This window comes from Tricharina praecox (assembly GCF_024521635.1).
Source record: "Tricharina praecox strain CBS 144465 chromosome Unknown BZA05scaffold_4, whole genome shotgun sequence".
Classification (NCBI taxonomy): domain Eukaryota; kingdom Fungi; phylum Ascomycota; class Pezizomycetes; order Pezizales; family Pyronemataceae; genus Tricharina; species Tricharina praecox.
This window is the reverse complement of record NW_026250406.1, coordinates 1,580,189-1,602,450: the sequence shown is the minus strand read 5'-3', so window position 1 is coordinate 1,602,450 and position 22,262 is coordinate 1,580,189. Positions and strand designations below refer to the sequence as shown.

The 22,262-nt window shown below is 53.5% G+C and overlaps 8 protein-coding genes and 3 non-coding genes across 11 annotated transcripts; 5 read left to right on the top strand and 6 right to left on the bottom strand.

Moving 5' to 3' along the window:
• Positions 1-902: 902 nt before the first annotated feature.
• Positions 903-2,016, bottom strand: BZA05DRAFT_389089 (uncharacterized protein). The gene has a single exon (XM_051482728.1). The coding sequence runs from the start codon at positions 1,983-1,985 to the stop codon at positions 1,305-1,307; it is 681 nt and encodes a 226-aa protein (XP_051342737.1). The 5' UTR covers positions 1,986-2,016; the 3' UTR covers positions 903-1,304.
• A 637-nt stretch (positions 2,017-2,653) lies between these two features.
• On the top strand, positions 2,654-3,965 carry BZA05DRAFT_204841 (uncharacterized protein). The gene is made up of 2 exons (XM_051479540.1): positions 2,654-3,487; positions 3,539-3,965. The coding sequence occupies exons 1-2, from the start codon at positions 2,794-2,796 to the stop codon at positions 3,868-3,870; spliced, it is 1,026 nt and encodes a 341-aa protein (XP_051342736.1). The 5' UTR covers positions 2,654-2,793; the 3' UTR covers positions 3,871-3,965.
• A 944-nt stretch (positions 3,966-4,909) lies between these two features.
• Positions 4,910-7,304, bottom strand: BZA05DRAFT_204837 (uncharacterized protein). Its single transcript, XM_051479539.1, has 4 exons — positions 6,960-7,304; positions 6,421-6,906; positions 5,988-6,361; positions 4,910-5,931 (listed from the first exon to the last, which is right to left on the bottom strand). Exons 1-4 carry the CDS (start codon positions 7,007-7,009, stop codon positions 5,324-5,326), a joined length of 1,518 nt encoding a protein of 505 aa, XP_051342735.1. The 5' UTR covers positions 7,010-7,304; the 3' UTR covers positions 4,910-5,323.
• A 491-nt stretch (positions 7,305-7,795) lies between these two features.
• BZA05DRAFT_389084 (uncharacterized protein) lies at positions 7,796-9,211 on the top strand. The gene is made up of 3 exons (XM_051482727.1): positions 7,796-8,401; positions 8,459-8,671; positions 8,751-9,211. Exons 1-3 carry the CDS (start codon positions 8,021-8,023, stop codon positions 9,189-9,191), a joined length of 1,035 nt encoding a protein of 344 aa, XP_051342734.1. The 5' UTR covers positions 7,796-8,020; the 3' UTR covers positions 9,192-9,211.
• Positions 9,212-10,509: 1,298 nt separating this feature from the next.
• On the top strand, positions 10,510-11,090 carry BZA05DRAFT_471627 (uncharacterized protein; the record flags this gene model as incomplete). The annotated part of the gene is made up of 1 exon (XM_051487975.1): positions 10,510-11,090. The coding sequence occupies exon 1, from the start codon at positions 10,653-10,655 to the stop codon at positions 11,088-11,090; it is 438 nt and encodes a 145-aa protein (XP_051342733.1). The 5' UTR covers positions 10,510-10,652.
• Positions 11,091-11,754: 664 nt separating this feature from the next.
• BZA05DRAFT_t72 lies at positions 11,755-11,836 on the top strand. Its single transcript has one exon. It is a non-coding gene; the product is annotated as a tRNA-His (tRNA).
• Positions 11,837-12,431: 595 nt separating this feature from the next.
• BZA05DRAFT_t69 lies at positions 12,432-12,503 on the bottom strand. The gene has a single exon. It is a non-coding gene; the product is annotated as a tRNA-Gln (tRNA).
• Positions 12,504-13,307: 804 nt separating this feature from the next.
• On the bottom strand, positions 13,308-13,414 carry BZA05DRAFT_t68. Its single transcript has one exon. It is a non-coding gene; the product is annotated as a tRNA-Leu (tRNA).
• A 179-nt stretch (positions 13,415-13,593) lies between these two features.
• BZA05DRAFT_471626 (uncharacterized protein) lies at positions 13,594-14,170 on the top strand (the record flags this gene model as incomplete). The annotated part of the gene is made up of 4 exons (XM_051487974.1): positions 13,594-13,697; positions 13,770-13,919; positions 13,972-14,043; positions 14,109-14,170. The coding sequence occupies 4 exons, from the start codon at positions 13,594-13,596 to the stop codon at positions 14,161-14,163; spliced, it is 381 nt and encodes a 126-aa protein (XP_051342732.1). The 3' UTR covers positions 14,164-14,170.
• Positions 14,171-16,508: 2,338 nt separating this feature from the next.
• BZA05DRAFT_442285 (uncharacterized protein) lies at positions 16,509-17,261 on the bottom strand (the record flags this gene model as incomplete). The annotated part of the gene is made up of 3 exons (XM_051486742.1): positions 16,509-16,732; positions 16,799-16,811; positions 16,863-17,261. The coding sequence occupies 3 exons, from the start codon at positions 17,259-17,261 to the stop codon at positions 16,509-16,511; spliced, it is 636 nt and encodes a 211-aa protein (XP_051342731.1).
• A 1,855-nt stretch (positions 17,262-19,116) lies between these two features.
• BZA05DRAFT_471625 (uncharacterized protein) lies at positions 19,117-19,920 on the bottom strand (the record flags this gene model as incomplete). Its single annotated transcript, XM_051487973.1, has 4 exons — positions 19,533-19,920; positions 19,417-19,477; positions 19,227-19,353; positions 19,117-19,163 (listed from the first exon to the last, which is right to left on the bottom strand). The coding sequence occupies exons 1-4, from the start codon at positions 19,739-19,741 to the stop codon at positions 19,117-19,119; spliced, it is 444 nt and encodes a 147-aa protein (XP_051342730.1). The 5' UTR covers positions 19,742-19,920.
• Positions 19,921-22,262: the final 2,342 nt, after the last annotated feature.

The following is a 22,262-nucleotide window of genomic DNA, read 5'->3' as shown; positions in this document are numbered from 1 at the left end:
TCTTTTCGTTCTGTACCTAGCGAGTTGAATCATTCCTGGCATGTACTCCTTCTCATCACGTCGTACTTATATGAAGGGAATACGGCATGACACCGCAAGACATTCAATAGAGAGTTAAACTAGAATCTGCCTCTGCAATATATGGCGATAAACCTACTGGGAGGAGTCAGGACAACCGGCAAGCCGGGAGTGGATCATGGGATGTCACACAATATCCGGGATCTTCGGATATCACTCGTCTTTGGAGCGGTTTTCGCCGGTTCGCGCCCGAGCATCGAACTGTCTTCGCAAACCCACAAAGCGCAAAAATTCAAAAAAGGATATTGTGAATTACGTGAATGATATGATATGTACCGTAGAACATATAATACATAAAGCTCACGACCGTCAACAGCTTCTTACGAAAAGTCTGCAAACGCCAAGCAAGGGCCCGTGCTAGACCGAAACAAGTACTTCAGCGAGTGATAATTCATCAAAACCAAAACGAGAGAAATGAGTGATTATCCATGCATTTCGCACATTCGTTCCGCCCTGCAGCTCGACTTTGTCACACACCACCCCATGCCATACGCCTCACCATTGTCACGGCTCTATCACCCCTCACATCAGGATACGATGATACGATGACACAGGCCGACATCATCGATGATGGATTCAATACACCCAGAGCGTCAGTTCAAGAAAATGCAGATCCCAATCCGAATGAAACTATTAGCCCAGCGCTAACTCATCATAGGAGTTTTCGAGTTTGATCCTCGCCGCGTCACCGTCTCAGCATGCTCATGCGCAAAGTTAACGCTTCCCGCCACCACCGCCGCTGCCATCAAGGCACGCCCGATCTGCGATCCATTTACATGATCCATGGATTCCAGTACTTCCTCCTCCTCCTCCTCCGCGGGCGCCTGAGTTGTTGCCGCTGCAGCCACCGTGCTTCAACTATCTGACCGAAGGATAGTGAAGCTCTGGGTTCAGAAAACAGACGGCAGCAGCTAGAGGATGGACAATGAGAGCGTGAAAGTTCCTGAAAAGCTTTCGGGGGCCTACCGGGGGAGCCTGAGGCGATCTTCCGTCTCCTGCCATTAAGGGAATGGTCACCATCGTGACAACATCCCGTCAGAAGTTCGAGCTGCTTATTCAACGATTTGCCTCGCCTTCTCTTACCCTACTACCGTACCCCATCCACCAACGGAGGCGTCCCTCGAGCGATAACTCCAATTCTACATCAACATGCGTCTTCTTGAATTTCACACATTCCTCGTCATCATCGCCGAACCACCGGAGATATTCAAGGAACTCGCCAGGGACTACGAGGTCTCCAGATGTGTGGAGGATGAGATGGAAAGCGAGTTCCCTACAGAATACATACTACAGTCGCTGTGGGTGGGACTTGGTGTGGATGTTTGTCGAGTATGGACATGGTTCTGACTCCGCCGCACCACCGCCGCACCACTGAGCTCGCCGCGCGGAAATCTAGCCCGGTAGAGACTACGAGGTCCCGATGATGTGGAGGATGAGATAGAAAGCCAGTTCGGTTTTCCGTACAATCGGTGTGGGTGAAATTCAGTGTCGATTTTTTTCCAGCATGGGCTTGAGTCTGAGGCCTTTTTGGAGACGCCTGGCGCAGGTTGCATACGGAGGGGAAGGCCCAAGGGATTTGGTACGTAAGGCAGAACGTTCACGATCGACGGCACAGCGTGGAGACACATACCGGACGATTGGAAAGGTGAGGGAAGCGAAAGGAGCTTGATGGAGCATGAACGGAAATGTCGATCAAATCGCACGGCAAAGTCGGACGATACACAGGAGAGTTTTGAACTTCCTATAAATGCCATCAGCCGACGAACTTTCTGCCGCCGAATGCCGGCCCTACGTAGGATATCCGCGGAAGCGACTCGGGAGTCGGTCCCAGGGTTTTGAATCTTCCCGTCACGATCGAGGCCGGTACCAACAACGAATTGAGGGCGGCACGACTTCAATGTTCGCATTGCTGAGCGATGGGTACGATCGGCCACCACGCCCAAGCTCAGTCGCGCGACTATGGTCTCCTTACTTCTGTACGGCCTTCGACGTTGTTTTACGAGTAAGCGTTTCACACTCCGTTGGCCCCGCGCTTTGCGATTCTGACGTGAAATTTAGTGCGCTTTGATTGGTCGCTTGCAGAATCTCTAGTTCGCACTACAGACTTAGTCTGCCATTGTCGCCAGCGATTCAACCGAGTCCGGTTTTTACATGTGCTTTGTCGCGATCATGGGATGAAACCTGAAAGGTGGTGGTGCACTCGGACTTGATCGTCGCTCGACGAACGCAAGGGCGGTGGGCGCCACTGTTTATCGCTCATGCGATGCTGGGCAATATTCGGGAGTACCCGGTTACACGATAGGCCACACAGATATGTAGGCCATGCACCGTGTCTTGATCGAGAGACGGAGCAGAGACAGGTCCAACCCACTTGCGTCCATTCGCGAGGGTCCACGCCGCGCCACGCTGGCGCGCCTCACCTCATGTCGCCCTAGTCACTTCGCTGTGCCAATCGGGGCGCGCTGTCCGCCCATCTAGATCGCGCACTAGACCTGTCTACCCTTACAGGTCTCAGTTCGTGGCGGCGGGTTCTCGGCAGTCTGGATTTTTCCTGCGACGGCACGGCGTGCACGAGAAGTGGATAAGAAGAGTGGGTGTTCCGCGATCGATGATGCTATCGATTTGTCCCCGGCTATCGTCCTGCATCATTCCACGCATTTCACGCATAATTCCTCGCATTCCTCGCATTCGTCGCATTCCTCCCTCGCAACCACCATGTCGGGCGACGCCGAAAATTCTCCCAGCGCGGCGGAACAGTGCGCGGCGTCGCGCTCGGCAATAAACTGCTCGAACTCAGTCTTCCCCGACGACCGCGTCACCTGCTGCGAAACGGCGCGCGCATGCACCGAGCTCCAGGCCGCACTCAACGGCAGCTCCATCACCTGCGGTGGCAGCAAGTTCTGCTTCTCGCAGTGGTCCGTCGCGTCCGGCTACTGCGTGCAGGAGCGCGATGGCTACGTCGCCGAAGTATACCCCCGGATTCCCACGGAGGCTCCCCCGTCCGCCACGACAACGGGCCGCCCAGGATCGGTCGCTACCGCTACCGTCACGACGACGCAAACCGCCGGTACGAACTCCCCCACATCCTCCTCTTCCTCCGACGCGTCGACCGCGGCTGCGCCCACCACACCGGCTCAAGGCACGACGGGGGCCGCGGCGCTAAATCCATCCTCTGGGGCTACGGGACTAAATCCATCGTCGGTGCCAGGCTCGTCCAACAACGCCGTCAAGATCGCAGTGCCAATCGTTGTCGTACTACTACTCCTTCTGGGCGGCGGCCTCTTCCTGTTCTGGCGACGACGGAGAGCACGCCAGCAGCAGCAGCAGCAGCAGGGGTACCCGCACACGAACGAGCTCGAGAAGGCGCCTGGTGCTCAGGACATCGCGGAGCTGCACGAGCATTTTACTGGTAACCGCGCATACCCAGTCGGTCAGAGTCATTGGGCTGATATCTGTGTAGCCGAGCTGGCAGTGCACTCGCCGCCCGTCGAGTTGCCGGCGGAGTACACGTGGAATATGGGTAAGAGTGTGGCGGCAGTCGATGTCAAGCCTGCCACCGTGGCGTCGGCCGCGGTAACCCCCGAGCGGATGTCGCTGGAGAATTCGGTGCGGGAACCGGGAATGAGTGTGCCCGTGTCTGGACTGGTGACGCCGCAGCGGAGATCGCTGGATGGTGGCCCGGCTAGCCCTGTCAGCCCCATGAGCCCGCTGAGTAGTATGGACATGGCATTTACCGCGCCCAGCACGCCGCTACGGGGGTCGCTTGATGGTCCCGCGCGACCGAGGAGCTGATGTGGGCGGGGGTAGGGGTGTGTTGGGCATCTGCCGGAGCTCTGGGTTCGCGGGTAAAAGTTGCTTCGGTGTGTATAAATTAATGGCGACTGTATATATGGGATTGCATTACATGGGAGGGACGCGGAATGACGGGCTTCAGCCTGACGTCGGAATCACGGAGTGTGGCTGTGGGGGCATGAGTGGACGGTTACCGGGTGCCTGCACACGAGATGTCAAAGAATCTAAACTTCCAAATGCAACGGGCAACTCCTACCGATCTACCGGAGTCCGGGACCCAGTTATGCGGTTTGTTTAAGCTCTCGTGTTCATTTCGCTTATCGCCACATGGATCAGGCCAATCTACTACCTAGCACACCGAGAAACTGTAAATTTACACGAGTGATGCCAATATCCGTCGATCCGAAGAATGGGGTGCTGAGACTTGGAGGTTTGTGGCGATATGTACACTCTACTATCTATCACTCGCTTCCTCCCATCCATTCCGCGGTGTGCTGGGTGTCGGATTTCACTATGTAGGAAGGAGATGTGTAAAGGAAGACAAACACTCGATATATTCCGCATGTACAATATATGCCTGACAACTATGTACCAACACCCATCATGTCCGCTAATATCTACAACAGCACTGGCACCGCCCCAGGCTCGAACCTACTCTCGCCGGTCCTGATCCACTCCTGCACCAATCCGTTGCCGTCATGTACATAGAGTCTTACGCACCCATTACCCTGGGCATCATCGTTCCACGCGACGACGGCGGTCTGCGAGCCAGCCGTTGCCTGCACCACCGGCACGAACGGGCTGAACCCCCAGGTCATGGGCCCGTCTCGCGTGCGAATGATGGTCTCGTTCACGCGCCAGCCGCCGTCGAGCACGTAGGCGCGCATGACGTGGCGATAGATTTCGGCGACGCTCGGTGGCGTCACGATGTTCGTGATCGCGACCGAGGTGTGTGAGCCGGGTGGGAAGACGAGTTTGCTGAGGTTGTAGCCGCCTGCGAGGGGGTTAGTAGGTTGACCCGGGATGGGGGGGGGGAAAGGTACACACCGATGTTCCACAGGTTGTCGATAGGGTTCCACCAGAATTGCGTGTGCTGCCCATTATCTAGCTGGTAGTTGATGCTGCAATGGATTGCCGTGGCGGCGCCGATGGCTGTTCCGGGTGCCGCAGGGAGGTACTTATCGCGGCCGGCGCCATCATCGTGGAAAGCCATATTTGCCACATCGTACCAGCATTCAACGATCCTGTTGTCCTTTCCTTGGTAGAAGACCCATCCGAGGCCTCCTCTGGCAGTGCTAGTAGCGTAGCCGAGCTGCGAGTACGGCGCCGGCTCGAACTTCAGCTTCGCGGGAATCGCCATGCCGTCCGTCCACACGCCCTTGTCGTCCATCGTGCGCTCGCGCAGCTGCCACAGCGTGTTGAAGAAGATGACGCGCGGCTGGGAAGGGAGAAGTTAGCACGCACGTACGTGCCTACACACCCAGGGAAGGGAAGGGGAGGAGAACTGTGAACCAACCTTCTTCCCGCTACCAAACGTCGCCGCAGCGGCAATGGGCGTATTCGCCGCAACATTCTTCGCCTCCTCGACGATGCCGCCATCTTTCCACACGCCGGCCTGCGTTCCCGCCTCGATGTTGCACACCGAGTACCTAATATTCCCCGCCGTATCGACATAGTACAGATGCGTCTGCTTATACCCATCCAACCTGAGCGCGGCGAACGCGGACCTCCTGCGGTTCTGCAGGGACTTTCCCTCCTCCACCGCTGCTGCCGGGACAGTGGTCGGCTCGATCTTCCGGAGCACTGGTAGCCGCGCGCGGAAGATGTCCGGGCTCTGGTACGGCGCCTTGCTATCCTTGCACGCGGTGGTGGGGTCCTTAGCGACTACGTCGACTTCGGTCACGATCCGGATCATCTGCTGCCGGCAGAAGGTGCGTGCGCGAGTGAGTGAAAAGGCGTTCGGCTCGTAAAGGGTCACATCGGTCTTCTCGTCGGTGGTGAGGTCCGCGGGGAGGTAGACTGGCTCCGGGTTCTTGATGTATAGGGCGGATTCGTCGAGCACTGGTGGATGGCTGTGAGCTACGGTGAAAGAGTGTGCGGGGTATGTGTTGACTTACTGATATTGATGTTCTTCCAGTGGAGCTTGTAGTCCATGTACGCGTCGAGCAGATCGGCGGTGTAGACACCCGCATTATCGTAGTTCAGGGGGGAGAGATCCTTCTGGTCGATGACGAACGAGCGAAGACTCGTGTACCGTGTGAGGATTGCACTGGTGCGCTGAGGGGTCTGCGCAACCAGGTCCGCAAACTTCGAGGCCGCAGCTGTCACGGTAGAGATGTTCCACACCTCCTCGGGCCTCTTCAGAACACCGCCGCCGGACCAGCTGACGCTCACGGTCGTCTCCGTGTGCTGGGCGATCTCCGAACTCTTGATGCCGACCGAGCCGCTGGCCTCGATTCCGACACCCCCGACACTCAGCGCGAGTGATGCTCTGCACGGTACATCAGCACGCAGCTCCGACAAGATGTGGCGAGGAATAAGATAACTCACGCAGCCTTGATATCCCTCAGTTTTGATTTATCGAGGACCTTGATGCTGATGAGGGCATTGAACTCTCCGCCCTCCAGAAAGCCGGAGATGAAACAGTCGCCAAAGACCTCTGTAAACTTCTCCTTCGAGACATTTGCCAGCTTCTGGTATTCATACGACTCCTCGAGGATCTGCGTCTGGTTGATGACCTTGACCTGCAGCAGGAAGTTCATATCGCTCTCGCGGAACTTGTTGGTGTCGACGAACGCGCCGGAGCCCGAGCCCTGGATCGTTCCGTACTTGATCGCCAAGCTGCCACTGATGTTCATCGAGTCCGACACGTCGGACAGCTTGTCGACGTGCCGAGAGTTATACGTCACGATCTGAGAGTTGGAGCGGTTCTTCACCGTGCCGGTCTCGGCTAGGTCTGTGATCGTGTTGCCGGTCTTGCGGTCGGTCACTTTGACCGCATTGTCCACGCAGATCTGCTGCGTGTAGGAGTTGAATCTGGAGGAGAAGTTAGTCTGTGGCGATCAAGATGCGGGGATGAGTGTGTTTACCCTTGGCCGAGGCGCATGGCATTCTGGTACGGGGCGAGGAGTGTAGACATTGTTGCGGTTGGAGATTCGGGATTCTCGTGAAGAAATTGGAAGGTATGAGAGGAGGGATTGATTTCTCGCTCGGGGTGAATCCAAGGGAGATCTCTGAGTTGGTGGTGATGTTCTTTCGTGCCAGCGATCGAAGGTTATATAGGCGTCTCGCTTCCTAAATCCTGGTTGCAATTGATCTCGCTCATGAGGAATCTTCACGTATTCAGCTCCTCGTACATGTGATGGACTCGGTGGCAACATCTCAGCTGCATTCGTCGACGGCCATCCCGCTTTCGAGTTGCCGCTGTTGAAGCAGTAAGTATGCCACGCGACCCGTCCTCGCTTGCACGGTAGCTGAACTTATCTAGTCACTTGTGGAGTTGTACTGCTCAGCTCATGAAAGATCCGATTCCGCAGCAGTTCACGAGTCCAGACCAAGTAGCCGGGAAGTGCCATCTTATTTTTCGTGAAGATTCTCAGCTGAAACTCCACGCGCGTCGATCGAATTCGACTGGGTGCATAGCATAAGCCACGGCGCGTCTTCCTGAACTCTCCCCGATAGCGGCCTCGCCCTTGGATTCCGCCGCTGCCGTCGCATTGCGCTAACGTGGCGATCGTAGGCTGAATGCACAACATCCTTGTGGCGCGGTTGGGCTGCAGTTGGCAAGGGTTGGGAACGCCTCGACTGGAGAGTCCACGTGCGGATTGTGGAGAGCTAGATCGTGTGCATGCAGAGACCGGCAGCATGCGATCCAAGAGTTCAGCTGGGCTGAACGACGCTCTGCCGTTTGGTGTTGCGGGAAAAGGCACTTTTTTTGGTGAGGGTCTTCAGGTCGTACGACTTGCGACGACGGCTCTCGCCACTGTTAGAGAAACAGTCTAGTTTGCGATTTCGAATCGTGTCCTCTTTTCCACGGTCAACCGCTTCGAAATTCGTTCTCGCTTTAGCACCGGATGCGAATTGGATTTCGAATGGGGTCTTGCCGGCCTCCTTCTTCTCCCATCCTCGCCATCCTCTCCTCTCATCCGCAATGTCCGATCCCTCACAGAACACCATCCAGCGTGCAGTCTCGAACGGCGGTGCTTTCCCCATTCCCTGGGGCAGTGCTTTCCCGAAGAGAGTCTCTCTCCTCTCCTCTTTTGACTCATCTCTGGCCGTCAATGGCAATCCCTTCTCTGTGCAATCCCCATTCGTCGCGAGAAATCCCTTCATAGCCAACGATGAGACAGAATTCGTGCTCGATTGCAGCGGCCGTACTGCAGGCAGCGGCGCGTTCAGAGAGGTCGTTACCTCCGGCTCCAAGTCGACGACGGAGCACCTGAGTGTTGGCATGGGCATCACTGTCGGTTGCTCGTTCCTGAGTGCTTCCGTCAGTGGGAGCTATGATCGCACGGTGACGGGCAACAGTGATGTCGGTACCTCTCTTGCCATCTTCCCTTCATATGTAGGACACTGAACGAGAACACAGTACCATAAGAAAAGCCAGCACAGCCACTACCGTGGTCCCTTGATCAACTGCGCGAAGCTGCCGGACTTCACCGACGATGCGCGTGCATTACTCCAGGAAAACCCCAAGGAGTTCCGGCGGCGCTACGGCGATTACTTCGTAAAAGCTGTACAGCTGGGCGGAGAGAGTGCACTGATGGTCTCGCAGTCGGCGAGCACCACGACCACAGTCGATGTCAGTTGCTCCTCCCATCCACCCATCCACCCCTCTCCCCCCCAGCTCGCATCCCCGTGGCTGACCATCCCCCCTCCAGGCATACTCTGTAACCGTAACGGTCAAGATCCTCTTCATCAAAGCGAAAAAGACGTGGTCGGGGCAATTCATCTCCTCGCTCTCCGACCGCACACTGTCGTTGACCTGCTTCGACACGGTAACGTCCTCACACGTCTCACACGCCGTGAACGCGCAGTCGCCAGAGTGGGTGATCGCGGACCTTGCCGCTATGCTCGAGGAGTACGATGACTATGCGAGTAACCTGCAGGGCCGCGTGACCGATAGGCTGGATCAACTCCTGGGTAAGGGCTGGAAGGAGGGGATGCCGATTAGTGAGGCCGCGGTGGGGGAGTTGGTCAAGAGTGGTTTAGTCGTGGAGTTGGTGCTGGCGCCGTATGAGACCGTTAGGGACTTTGTGGAGTATAAACCGAGGCCGGTCGAGTCGGAGGTGGCATTGTCGCTGGTTCTGCCGGCGGAGTAGGATCGGTGCTTAGAGTGTATGTAGTATGTATGGTTTCTTTCTGCGATACGTAGTATTTTTTCGTCGAGAACGTTATTGTCGTATGTCGTGGACGTCCCGCAGACAATGAGGACGGTGAGGAGGTTGTTGTTTTGTCCACCGCCGAGGGCTCCGCCTAATGGCCACCTCTGACTGGCCTAACCCAATGTGCTCTAGAGTAGTGCAATCCTTCTTCCGACATCATGGTCGCACGTTCCCCAGCCATTAGTTATCTAATCTCCGATGTGATCTCCTCGTATCTTATCAATCTTGGTCACCGCACCTCTCAGAATAGCAGACAATCATTGTCAGGATGATTGAATTTTGGACAACCTCTTCACCATAAAACTTCACTTAATTAAGCAAGTAGAGCTGAAGAAGCGATCAGAAATAGAGTAGTGTACATGGCAAATATGTGGCTAAGTAGCAAAGTGGCACGAACAGGGAATTAACAGGCGAGGATGCAGCGAGAAAGCGCGGCGACGCCGAACCACCAGGACGGGACCTCGTTGGTTCGCTTAAGCAGTGAGAATTTAGAATTCAGCACTGTATTGTAGTTATGATATAAAGGAAGAAAAGCATCACGGCCCACAACTCATCCGAAAGCCAACTGCCGTTCTGATGTCGTCGAAATCTCGAGTCGAATATCGTCGCAAATAGTCAAATTACTGCCGAAAAGTAGCCATGAAGCTCTCTGTGCCGTGAAATTGGCAGGAAGTATTGGTAGAAGCGAAGGTACGAAGAATGGGTGTGAAGTTACCCCTTCCCCAGCAGCACGCACAGTCACAGAGAGCTTTGTGTCGGATGTCGATGGACGTCGCGACTCGCGACTGCCATGCTGTAGATTTTATTTTGACTTCCGGGGAAGCCGACCCTACAACGGAATGTGGAGCGTCTTCGCCGGCTACGTAGAGTCTTGACAGTTCTGTACATATGAGGTATCTACGTACTCTACGTTGACGAGTTTCCACCATCAGCTCCCCTGAGGTTTACGATTTACCTTGGGACAAGTCACCCTTCCCCGACAATCCATTAGCTGAAACGAAACCTGTGTTTCCCCAACGGACATATCAATAGGGATAGTCGATAGCCTTGGTCCCGGTGTGATTTTGCACTGATCGGTAGTAACTGACAGGTATCCGGTGACTGAGGCCGGAGGTGCGGAGTCGTGTATCAATCTATATACTGTAACTACGGTTGCACCGACGACGCCAAGTTCTTCAAGACATTGCTACCAACCCGCACGGTACGACATGAGCGCATAAATGTCGCGTATATTCGGTCGGCCGGACCGGTGAGAGTTTCGGGCAGCTGTCATCGAGAGTATATGTTCAGCCCGTTTCGCTCCGAGAAGAATACCTCCTCACCACTAGGTATCTCACTCATCCTTACCACCATCCAGCCAGTCCTTCACACCTACGCCTGTCACCAGTCGTCTCCATAATGCATCCTTCCACCCGCCTCGTCCTGCTCCTCCTCCCGTTGACACTCGCGCTTCCCTCCCCGCAAGTCTTCACGGCAGCCGGCCTGATCCCAGCGAACAACTGCACAACTAGGTGCGCATCCACGATCAAATGCCCAACCCTATTCCCCTCCTCGTGCATCTGCCACAACCAATCGGTCGCCGACTGCGCGAAGAAGTGCGGGCAGGAGCCGACCCCAACGCCGCAGGACTGCACTGTCAAGCCCGACAAGTGCATGACAATCTGCCGCGGCACCTACGACTGCACGGGAATGTGGCCGCAGAGCTGTTACTGCGATAATAAAGTCACCATTGCCTGCTCGTTTGAGTGCGGAGTTAGGACGCCCGAGTTGTGGGAGTGTCCGCCCCTGCCAACGTTAACGTTGGCGCCGGCGGAGACTGCGAAGGTTAGGGCGTAGACTGGCGTGGGTGGTGATGAGGTCGGCTGGCGGTACCGTTCGGGTTGGCGGTACCGTTCGGTCGGGATGGCGGATTGTGTTTGAGGTCAATGTTGCTCGGTTTTGACTCTGGTGGATGCCGGGGGGATTTGAGTTATGGTTGCCGGGATGAGTTTCCAAATCCATGTCACAGTATGTAGAATGTCGAACTTTGTTTTTTTTTGCGATCACGTGCCATTACGTGCTACGCAACCGAGTGATATGAGCACCAAACCAAGAAATGCATGCTGATGAGGGACGGAGCGTCAAGGCCTCGGAGGTGCGTATGTTGTGACCCTGATGATTATGACGTACGGCTGCTAAACAAACTATAAGTCTATAAGATGCTGAACGGACACATGTGCAGTCACTGAACGAGGTAATGTTGCGGTGTGCCAACAAGTTTCTCCCTACAAGACGAACATCGACTGCTATTGTATGTGATCTTCAACCAGCGTTCCGAAAGGATGATCCGTAGCTACAAGGACGTCGTCCGTAGTAGCAGACCACGATCGCATCTCCAGAGTATGGTGCAGCGAGGCAACGGGCTGTCGGTGCGATAATACCATCTATCCTTCTCCAAATATTACTCAATTAGGCCTTTGCTAAGCTCATATGTTGCTCTTGTGTTCAGCAGATATCATTCGTCGGTATAGTATAGTGGTTAGTACGAAGCTTTGTGGTCCCACAGATCAGCTTAGACCCATGTTCGATTCATGGTACCGACAATCATCAATCATTCTTTTTTCACTCACTTGTTTCAACTTTTTGGGCGGTTGGAACCTGGGACCCGGCAGACATGATTAATGCGGGACAGCAGAGTTACCCGCACTCGCACGTGACCCTCAACATCGATCGTCGGTCAAATCACCACTCCCTACAGGTTAGCTCGTGTGAACGCAGAGTTTTACATCGACTGTGAGACAAGTTGCGGAGGGGGAAAGTGGGGGTGACGATTCGAAATTTTTTCGGAGCCCGCGAAAGGGATTCGAGAAACCTCACCGTCAGAAAGACGGGAGGTTCTGTAAAATGTTCTGCTCGTGAACGTGAACGGAACAGGGGTAGAAAAAGAGGCTCGCAGGTGTTGGCGGGTGCACCGAAAAACGGAGGTTCTGTAAATTTCCGTGCTCGTGAACGGAACTTCAGTAGCCGGACCTGGCTCTACGAAACGAATGTATACAGCTCACCAAGCCGCAGCCTTACCTTTTGCGGATACCACCTCCTGTCCGCATCAGTTCTCACGTTTACACATAAGAAAAAAACCATGACACCCCTCGACGCGGGCAAAAACAATGTCCTGCCCATGCGGGACAGGGCAAAAATAGGTCCTACCAGGAGTCGAACCTGGATTACCGGAATCAGAATCCGATGTGCTGACCATTACACTATAGAACCGGCTGATGTTTGTGATCAAAAATAAAGTATATACACCTAGCACACAATACCCGCGAAGCAATAATTGATGAAAACGGATGGCGATGGCTGGTTGCTGAGCGATCCACGCACTTGTCGTGGTGATCTAGTCGGTAGTCCAACTTTGCAATACCCGAAAGAGGAGCTTTGGAGGATGATGGCTGTATATATGCAGTTCGGCCTGCGAGACAGGCGGTCGACGCCATGCAGACATGAGATCATATTGTTGGCCCGAAAGTTGCTGGTGAGCATCCGAGATAGATCACTCGGACTACCGTTCGGTAGTCAACGTTCAGATGCTTCACACTACCATTGTTTTATAGCTCCAACCTAAAGTCTTTTACGTTGATCTGATCTCCCAAACATCTCTCGTGATTGTGCTTGGAATTTCCATTCTCGGAGATAGATACACGAGTGCATATACGTCGAAAATAATCGCAGCGATTGAATAGGAGAGAGTGAATCCTCAGGCGCAGTCAGGACTGGTTTGCACTCGATCTTTTGCGCCACACAGCAGGATGATCTCTACAGCGCACCGCCTGTTTGATTCAAAAAATTCGCAGGTTCTGACGCCGGAATAATTTCCGCGCAGACCACTCGCGCACCACCGTCCGCCGGTGACCAATGAGCTCTGACTACGGCAATTACTTTGATTGTTCGAGAACTAGATCAGGTTGCTTGAAGCAGTCTGAGATCCGAAACCTAGAATATGACCTGTAGGCTGCAGCGCCATTCCGCAGACAGACGTAGACGAAAGAAGTCCAGAAAAAAGAACAAAAAGAAATGTGACAGGAGTGGGACTTGAACCCACGCTCAGTTTCCCGAACCAGGAATCGAATGATCGTATTAAGGTGACCTTAACCTGGCGCCATAACCAACTCGGCCATCCTGCCTAACGATGTACTCTGCAGCTTATTAGCTGCTATGGACTATTTCGCACGCAGTCTTGTGCAGAAATCCGCCTAGCGTTGCGGGGGCAACATCAACCAGCTTCAATGAGGACTCCCATACGTGCAACCTCACCAACAAACCACCCCACACGACCCATTTACAATACATCCGACCCACAACCATGTCGTCGACCATTTGCCTCAACAAAAAGCCCGCCGAACTGGGAACCCCCAAGCCCGCGCGCACCCTCAAGCCCAAGTCCACCTCGAACGAGTGGGATAAAACGTACGCCCTCCCTTACCCCTTAATCTCCATTCCCGCTTGATACAGTTGCTGATCCGCCTGTCGCCGGCGCAGCTTCATCACCATCCTCATCGCCCTCATTGCGCTGATGGTCCTCCTCCTGGTCTCTGGCGGAACCGTCTTCCAGTGCAGCGATACCGTTTACACAGGCCATGGCCACCAACTGTACAAGCCCACCATCGTCGACCACAACGGCCAGGCTGCGTAAGGAATCTTTCTACTAAATGTTCACATCCACGTAACTGACACCCTGTAGGTTGAAGATTCCGGACCCCGCCTGCAATGTGCAGTGTACCAAGCTGAGATCCCCCGATTCTTGGCTCATCTGGTATGTTCTCTAGTCTTCGCGCGCTCGAAAAGTATTTCGGAAGCTGAATGGTGCACTGTTCATAGGGTGCTGGCTGTTTTCATGATGCTGGTGATGGTTGTTCGTGTGCTTACCGGATAACCTCGGGCTTGGTTTGGGTGGGCGGTACGTCGATAGTCAATACGATTCATCCGCTCTATTGTCTGTTGTCTTCCTTCCAATTAGGCTTCTGAATACTGAGGCGGTATAAGCTGTATGGCGTTGGGGAACGGGTCTAAAAGGTGGTCGGATATCTCCCAAGTGCGCAGCACGAGTGCCTCCCATTATGCGACCTGAAATCGTAGATCTACAGGGACAGTACTTGTGACAACATCGTCCTCCCTGTTAGATAGGCAACCACCGGACTGCCTCCTGAGTAGCGGCTCTGACGTGCTTGAATCGCGTACGCCTTGCCGCGGCCAGGGACGTCATGAATCATCCTCTCGATCGTCGCCCGGGCTCCCGTTTAGATGGTGACTCAACCGCGGATGTACCGCCTCAGATCCATGGCCGCTTCCATTGGTCTAGTGATGGCTGCGATTCGGCTTCACCGTGAATTACCGCCTATTCCTTTCCCTCGTTTCGGCTTTCCCGGGAAGGTGAAAACGTTGCCAGATCGCGCTCTGCGCCCCTTCATACCAGGTCACTAGCCTCTTCTTTTTGATATTCATTTAAACCCCCGTTGACAACCCGCTTTGATTGTGCCCCGTAGGAGCCCACGATAGATATTTCAAGTGAGGCGTCGGTAGTAAGTCAGCTTCCAAGAAAGACGTCACTCCGTGGCGGCCGCCAAGGAGGCTCGAGTCCCAGAGCGCTGAGCTCATGTTCGACACAGAGGCCAATCGAGTCTCGCGCTCTCGCTTCGATCTCTCCTCTGTATTTGCGACCTCTCCCAGCGTCGCGTCGAACATCTGCCCAAATAACGATGTCCAGACTTTGGATTGTCTCTCTTCTATGAATGCGATCGATTGCCGGTCATGGATATGGGTGAGTGGGTGTGTCTTCCTCAAGATCGTCGCTCGGTACTAAGATGAAGAAGTGCAACCGCGGAGATAGTAGGTGGAGCGATGCCGAGGATCAGCGCCCTGCTCAGGTAGGGAAGTAGGCATTTTCCACGAATTGCAAGAGTACCCGAGCCTCGAGACGGAGGATGTCGACGAGAACTTCGAGGTCATCGCCAGGAGGCACAAGGTCGATTACGAGGTATTTGTGCACAAGGCAGCACCATCCTTGGCGGCAAGAAGTTCTTCCAAAGCGACAAACAGGCAACACGGAACGCAACGCCGCGCTATTTAAGACAGTGAATAAATCAGCCAAGGCGGGTTTCTTGAGTTTCTGAGGGTACACGGAGGGTGTCAAGAAGGACTTCGAGGCCATCGTGAGGAGGCGCAAGATCGATTACCAAGACTTTGTGCACAGGGCAGCACTATCGTTGGCGGTAAGAGATGGAGTGTGTCGACGAGGAGTTTCTCGGGCGATGCCGAGGAACAAGGCCCTACATGGTAGGGAAGTAGGCATTTCCCCGAAAAGCGCGGGTACTCTAGACGGAGGGCGTCGACCTGGAGTTCGCAGTCATCCTGAGGAGCCGCAAGGTTAATTACGTGTGAATAGCGCAATGCGGGGTGGGAGGCCTGGATGTGCTGGATGAAGGATGTAATTTCTCGGACGCGCGGATACCAGTAGACATGATTACTTACATAGGTCACAGGAAATTCATGAATGGAAGGAAGTAATGCGAGAGTAAATGTGCTTATTTGCGACTTGATAGTAGCTCGATAATAGATTCTTTGAAAAACTCGCACTCGCACTGGCATAACGGAACGAAGATTTCGGTAGCAGGAAAGTAATCTATGGAAGTTGAAGAAAGTTACGTCGTCACAGCCTGGCGAACTCAAAGGTCAGGACACGTAATGTGGGAAAAGTAAAATAGGACACGCAATGACCATTCGCAATAGTCATTCGCAATAGATATCGCAATGGTACGCTCAATGGTCATGCGCAACGAAGGGAGGGAAAAAACTCGGGATTTTGGGAGGACAGGTGTCGTCCAGTATAGTACTGCTTTTCTTGTTTTATGGTCGTATATAAACTGTCTATATTGTCCGCTCTTTTGTTTCCCAACCAAGTAATCAGTCAATTCAATCTTTTATTTCCTTCTCTCTCGCTCCACCTCCCGTCCGTACGATCATACTTCCACACCGCCCAACGACAGAAGGAAGTAATGCGAAAAACAATAGACGTTTAGCACCTTGACACCCAGCAATTTTCTCCATCAGCCGGGTTTTTCGAGGCATTGAAGATGAGATTCTCGGGCCGGTTAGAGTAATCAGCATAGGCCTTATCAGACCGTCCACTATCCTCCTTTCTTTCCTTGTTCTCTGGGTTCGGTCAGCTATGAGCAGATGAAAAAGACGAGTAACGCGGAATCATGAGCTACTCACCCAGTTTCAGATCAAGATGACCGCAAGCGCGGCAGTGATAAGAGTGAGGGCGCCTAGGCGCCGGGGCGCGGGTGGCTCTTCGTCTTCATCTTCATCTTCCGACGTGTCGCTGGCGTCTCCCTGTTCTAGGGTGTCATCGGCTTCGTCATCGTCTTTGGACGTGTCCATGGCGTCTCCCTGGTTGATGGTGTTACCGTTTTCGACGATACATGTCGCTTCGTTGTTCTGCTCTTCGGTCGCCGTGGCATGCATTAGCACTCGCCTATGCACCACCGCAGCTGGGAGACTGCACTTACCTGACTCGTCCTCCTTTGGGTGGTCAGCTTGTTCAACGGCCCAGTGTCGTTCCCTCACCCACACCCAGTCGTCATCAGCCCCTAACATTCCGGCATTGCCACGATCGTCTTTAGGTACTTCCTTTTCGTACCTTGAGTACAGGGCGTCCTTGTAGACACCCTTAGGGTGATCAGGATACCAGTACCAATTGTACATCCTGGCGACTGAGTGCCAGCCATTCCCCAGGTCGTCCCTGAGGAAACGGATCATGCACAATTTTTCGTGCGTGTACGTTTCCCTCAGGGCGGCGACATGGGGTTCGACTGCTTCCTCGTCTTCCGACGTGGTGGAGGCCTCTCTTTGCTGCTGGGCGTCATCGGCTTCGACATCGTCCTTGCACGTGTCTATGACGTCTCCCTGTTCGCCGTCTTCAGCGACAGATTTAACTCCCTTGTTCTGATCTTCGGTCGCCGCGGCATTCATTAACAGTTGCTCATGCACCGCCGCAGCTGGAAGACTGCACTTACCTGGCGCATCCTTTATCGCGATGGAGTTAGAGTAAGATTTTGGAGGTGATTCATCAAAGTGATGTTGTTGGAGGATGATGGTTGAAGTGGTATGTTCGGGTGAAGGAGGGAGAGGTAGAAGAGAAAGACAGGAAGAAAGCAAACTGCAACCCGCTAGCGCATTGCAGATTGCTTGTGGGTAGTGACTGCTATTGCTTGAATAGGCCGCACAATGGCTTCTTTGGCTCTAGCGTAATACCACGTGGTGTAATCGATCTTTCTTCGTCCACTGGGCGAACATGCACTGCATCGGATGCAGCTGAGAATCTAGGTCTGCTAAGGACCTTCCGCCACAAAACGCACTCACAAGACCCGCGCTGCCCGATGCAACGTAGTCGAATCTCACCCAAGTCTACAGAATCGATATTGGCCCGGATTCTGAATCCTGATACGAGGAAGTAGGCTCAAAATCGGGGTCAACAAGTCATTAAAACGCGTTGGTCAAGGACAGGATAAAGATCGCCGCGGATTCTTTGTTATCAGTGTAAATAGCGCAATGCGGGGTAGGAGGCCAGTTGTCTCACATCAGACTTATTCCTATCGTAAATGACTGGCACCTCGTATCTCGGCGCTAGTCATTGCTTCATCCTGCTTTGGTAATCAAATATCATTGTCAGACACTCCATAAATCGTAATCCGTCACGTTTGGTGAACGGCGAGGGTTCGTTGCTTCCAGGCCTGACGACTGGTGGCATTCGCTGCCATGGCCTCTCTACTCGATCCGCGACTATTTTCCCACGCCAAATGACAACCACATTCGCGGCGAGTGAGAGACGATGAAACATGCTGCTTAGGTAATCAAATATCATTGTCAGCGACTCCACAAATCTTAATCCATCATGGTTCGCGAACGGCGAGGGTTCGTTGTTGCCTGGGTCTCATCACCAGTATACGGTACCCAGCATGCTGTAATGAGGAATTTCTCACGCTAGTTGACAACCACTTCCACGGCAAGAGAGAGACAAGGAAGCATGTTTCTTTGGTACTCAAATATCATTGCCAGCGACTCCATGCATCTTAATCTATCATGGTAGGTGGACGCCGAGGGTTCGTTTCTGCTAGGGGCCAGGGCCTCACGACTGCGTTCGCTCCCACGGCCTCTCTGCCTCACCACTGGAGTCGCTATCCTGGCCTCTCTGCCTTTGTACATACTACCGTTGGTTACTCGTGGCATGTTCCTTCGTCGGTAGATTCTTCACATAGGCCTTCTTACCTTCACCGATTTACAGCGGCATTTCATTCTCACCGGAACCGACTGCGACCCTATTGTGTTCATGCGAAATGTGAATAGATTAATAATATCGAAAGGAGAGTGTGTTATATGGACACTGGACACTGGAAACGCAGATACTAACGAAACTAGACTCTTGATGCTGAATTCACATCTAGGTTGTCCACCGCCGATCACTCGGACACCTGCGGCACCGCATATTTTTGGTGGGGTGACGAGACCCCCCCTGTCTGCGAGGTCTTAACTCAGACTTTGGTGCTGAAGTGAAAATGCTGTGCCCGGCGGAGCGAATTATGGTTGGGGGTTTGAACCGGCTGACTAAAGTCTGGTGCGAGACAAAATGGAAGGAAGTAATACGACAGCAAATGTTTTTTTTGCGATTTGATAGATGTATGTCGAGAATAGATTGTTTAAACTACTCGCACTGGTACTGGCATAACGGAACGAAGATTTCGGTAGCAGGAAAGTAATATATGGAAGGACGTGATGCGAAAGATAATAGACGTTTAGCACCTTGACACCCAGCAACTTTTCCATCTACCTAGGCCTTATCAGACCGTTCACTATCCTCCTCTCTTTCCTTGTTTTCTAGGTTCATTCAGCAATGAGCAGATGATAAAGACGAGTAACGCGGAATCATGAGCTACTCACCCAGTTTCAGATCACGATGACCGCAAGCGCGGCAGTGATAAGAGTGAGCGCGCCGGGGCACCGGGGGCGCCGGGGCACGGGTGGTAACCTCAATCCACCCACAGTGCTGTTTGACTTCTTCGGTTTCCTCGGTTCGGTCAGCCACCAGCAGAGCAAAAAGTCGACTAATGCGGAATCATGTGATACTCACCGAGTTTGAGTTAATGACTGCAAACGCAGCGGCGGTTGGCGGTGGGTACCGCTTTCTTGTACTGCGAGCACAGTGCGTCCTTGCAGATACCCATGGCATGATCAGGTTACTAGTACTCGTTGTACATCCTGGCGACTGAGCGCCAGTCGCTCTCCAGATCGTCCCTGAGGAAACGTATCATGCACAATCTCTCGTGCGTGTACGTTTCCCTCTGGGCGACCGGGGGTTTGGCTTCTGCTTCGTCTTCCGACGTGTCGGCGCCGTCTGGCGTAACTGAGGGGCAGTTGCCCGGGGTTCCTGACAAGTGTAAACGTGTAAAAGTCATGCTCGCCTGGCGAATTCCTCCTCGCGCGAACAGGAGCTCGAGCAGTGAAAATGTTCAGTCCATCGGATCTGAAGCCGCACCAGGCGTAGATGCGACTGGTTGGGCTGGGACGGCGGTGAAGGAGGGGATTCATGATTGTGATGTTGCTGGAGGATGATAGTTGAAGTGGTATGTTTGGGTGAAGGAGGGAGAGGTAGATGAGAAAGAGAGGAAGAAAGCAAGCTGCAACCCGCTAGCGTATTGAAGCTTGCAAGCCCCCACCACAAGCTTTTGTGGGCAGTGACTGCTATTTCTTGAATGGTCCGCACAATGGCTTCTTTGGAGCTAGCGTAATACCACGTGATGTGATCGATCTTTGTTCGTCCACCACGCGAACATAGACTGCATCGGATACGGCTGGAAAGCAAACTGAACCCTGCCAAGGACCGTCGGCCACGAAATACAATCATGAGACCCACATTCCTCGATACGACGGAGAGGAATCTTACCCACGACTATAGAATCAATATGGGCCGATTTTGATAAGAGGGAGTATGTAATTGTAGGCTCAACATCGCCGTCAACAACGTTATTGACACGCGTGGGTCAACGACAGGATACAGATCGCCGCGGATTTTGATTTCGAGTCCATCGTGGGGAGTCGCAAGGTCGATGACGAGGTCTCTGTGCACAAGAAAGAGACGCCGCATTTTCATCAACGCCATACGTGGGGCGAAGCCCGGGATCAGGCCCTGCTCAGGTAGGCATGTAGGCATTTGCCCGGATGGCGAGGGCACCGGAGATGCGGTGTCGACGGGAATCTCGCAATCACCAGGAGGAGGTTCAAGGTCGATTGCAGGTCGCTCGCTCCCGTTGCTCCGATCATCCATTACTCGACCACCTACCGCAACTACATGTTGATATTATGCGCCTTATGGTCTAGTCCGGAGTCACTGCTACTTTCCACTATGCTTTACTAATTTTCACAGTTTTTGCATACTACCCTCATTTCCTTTGCGGCTGCTTGCCAATATCTGTGGCTTCTCATTCGAATCCGCCTCGTTGGGTAAAAGCCTTCACGCCACCAGCCCAGTCCGGCGACGAGTATACGGCGACTAGTATCGTCGCATCCTCTGTCTGAGGCCCAGCCGTCTTCTCGTCTACACGAGATCAGTTCCGTTTATAAGTAGTTTTCTGTCTCTTCTTTCTTGTTTCAGTACATCAATGAAATCAAGTTCTTCTCTCAATTTCAACACTAGACCCCTAAAAGACGAATCTGTCCAATTACGCTACGCTGGGGACGGATGCACATTCCGCACGCCTGCATGATTTGTTCGTAAGTGCAGACTATAGACAAGAAAGAGACGTCTGGTTTTCATCGAGATACGTGGGGAAATGCCGAGGATCAGGGCCCTACTAAGTTGGGGAAGTAGGCATATGCCCGAATAGTGCGGGTACCCGAGACATAGTGTGTCGACGAGGAGTCCACGCCCATCGTGACGAGGGGCAAGATTAAGTACGAGGTTGGGCGTCTCTCTGCAAAAGATCGCATCATCCTTGACGTCAGGGGAGGTCAGGAAGAAAAAACCTCCGATGGGTGCGGGTAGGTGTTTCTACTGCCTGAACTACACATGGCGCCACATGGTCATTAAGTAGGCACGGTGCCATGTGACTACAGTTGTCCATGGCGAACAAAAGCTCGCCAGGTGTGATCGCCGTTAGCCAGGTGCTGCACACAGCGGAACACTCTGACTAGATAGGCACGGTGCCTGGATTGATAGCAGTTCATGAGTGATCGCAAACGACCCCACATGGTATTACGCTAGCGCCAAAGAAGTCATTGTGCGGCCCATTCAAGAAATAGCAGTCACTGCCCACAAGGACTTGTGGTGGGCGCTTGCCATCTTCAATGCGCTAGCGGGCTACAGCTTGGTTTCTTCCTCTCTTTCTCATCTACCTCTCATTCCATCACCCGTACATACTACTTCAACTATCCTCCAAGAACATCATTTTGATGAATCTCCTCCAAGTCATCCTGTTATTCCATCATTATAATGCATCAAGCTTCAAAACATCCTTCCGCAACTCACACACCACCGATCGAACCCCCGGCCGCCCTAAGGAAAAGCTACACGCACGAGAAAATGTGCGTGTTGCGTTTCCTCAGCGAAGATCTGGGCAAGGACTGGCGTTCAGTCGCGCGGAAGTATAACGGGTGTTGATATCCCAATCATCCGAAGGGTGTCTGCAAAGACGCCCTGTACTCAAGGTACAAAAAGGAAGTACCTAAAGATGATCGTGGCAACGCCGGCATCTGCTTGACCGACGACGACTGGGTGTGGATCAGGGAACTATACTGCACTGCTGCGCAAACCGACAACTCAATAGACAAGCCAGGTAAGTGCAGTCTTCAAGCTGCCGTGGTGCATGGACGAGTCCTAATGTATGCAGCGGCGACCGAAGAGCAGAACAACGAAGCGCCATGTGTCGCCGAAGACGAACAGGGAGACGCCATGGACACGTCCGAAGATGAAGATGAAGA

What these genes read in the sequence shown, in the direction of transcription:
- BZA05DRAFT_389089 (XM_051482728.1), bottom strand. Translation starts at nt 1,985, where the DNA reads ATGCGAACATTGAAGTCGTGCCGCCCTCAATTCGTTGTTGGTACCGGC.
- BZA05DRAFT_204841 (XM_051479540.1), top strand. Translation starts at nt 2,794, where the DNA reads ATGTCGGGCGACGCCGAAAATTCTCCCAGCGCGGCGGAACAGTGCGCG. An exon ending in GCTGCACGAGCATTTTACTG is followed by an intron (nt 3,488 to 3,538) that starts GTAACCGCGCAT and finishes ATATCTGTGTAG; the next exon opens with CCGAGCTGGCAGTGCACTCG.
- BZA05DRAFT_204837 (XM_051479539.1), bottom strand. Translation starts at nt 7,009, where the DNA reads ATGTCTACACTCCTCGCCCCGTACCAGAATGCCATGCGCCTCGGCCAA. An exon ending in CTGAGGGATATCAAGGCTGC is followed by an intron (nt 6,362 to 6,420) that starts GTGAGTTATCTT and finishes TGTACCGTGCAG; the next exon opens with AGCATCACTCGCGCTGAGTG. An exon ending in CTGGAAGAACATCAATATCA is followed by an intron (nt 5,932 to 5,987) that starts GTAAGTCAACAC and finishes GCCATCCACCAG; the next exon opens with TGCTCGACGAATCCGCCCTA.
- BZA05DRAFT_389084 (XM_051482727.1), top strand. Translation starts at nt 8,021, where the DNA reads ATGTCCGATCCCTCACAGAACACCATCCAGCGTGCAGTCTCGAACGGC. An exon ending in CGGTGACGGGCAACAGTGAT is followed by an intron (nt 8,402 to 8,458) that starts GTCGGTACCTCT and finishes ACGAGAACACAG; the next exon opens with TACCATAAGAAAAGCCAGCA. An exon ending in GCACCACGACCACAGTCGAT is followed by an intron (nt 8,672 to 8,750) that starts GTCAGTTGCTCC and finishes TCCCCCCTCCAG; the next exon opens with GCATACTCTGTAACCGTAAC.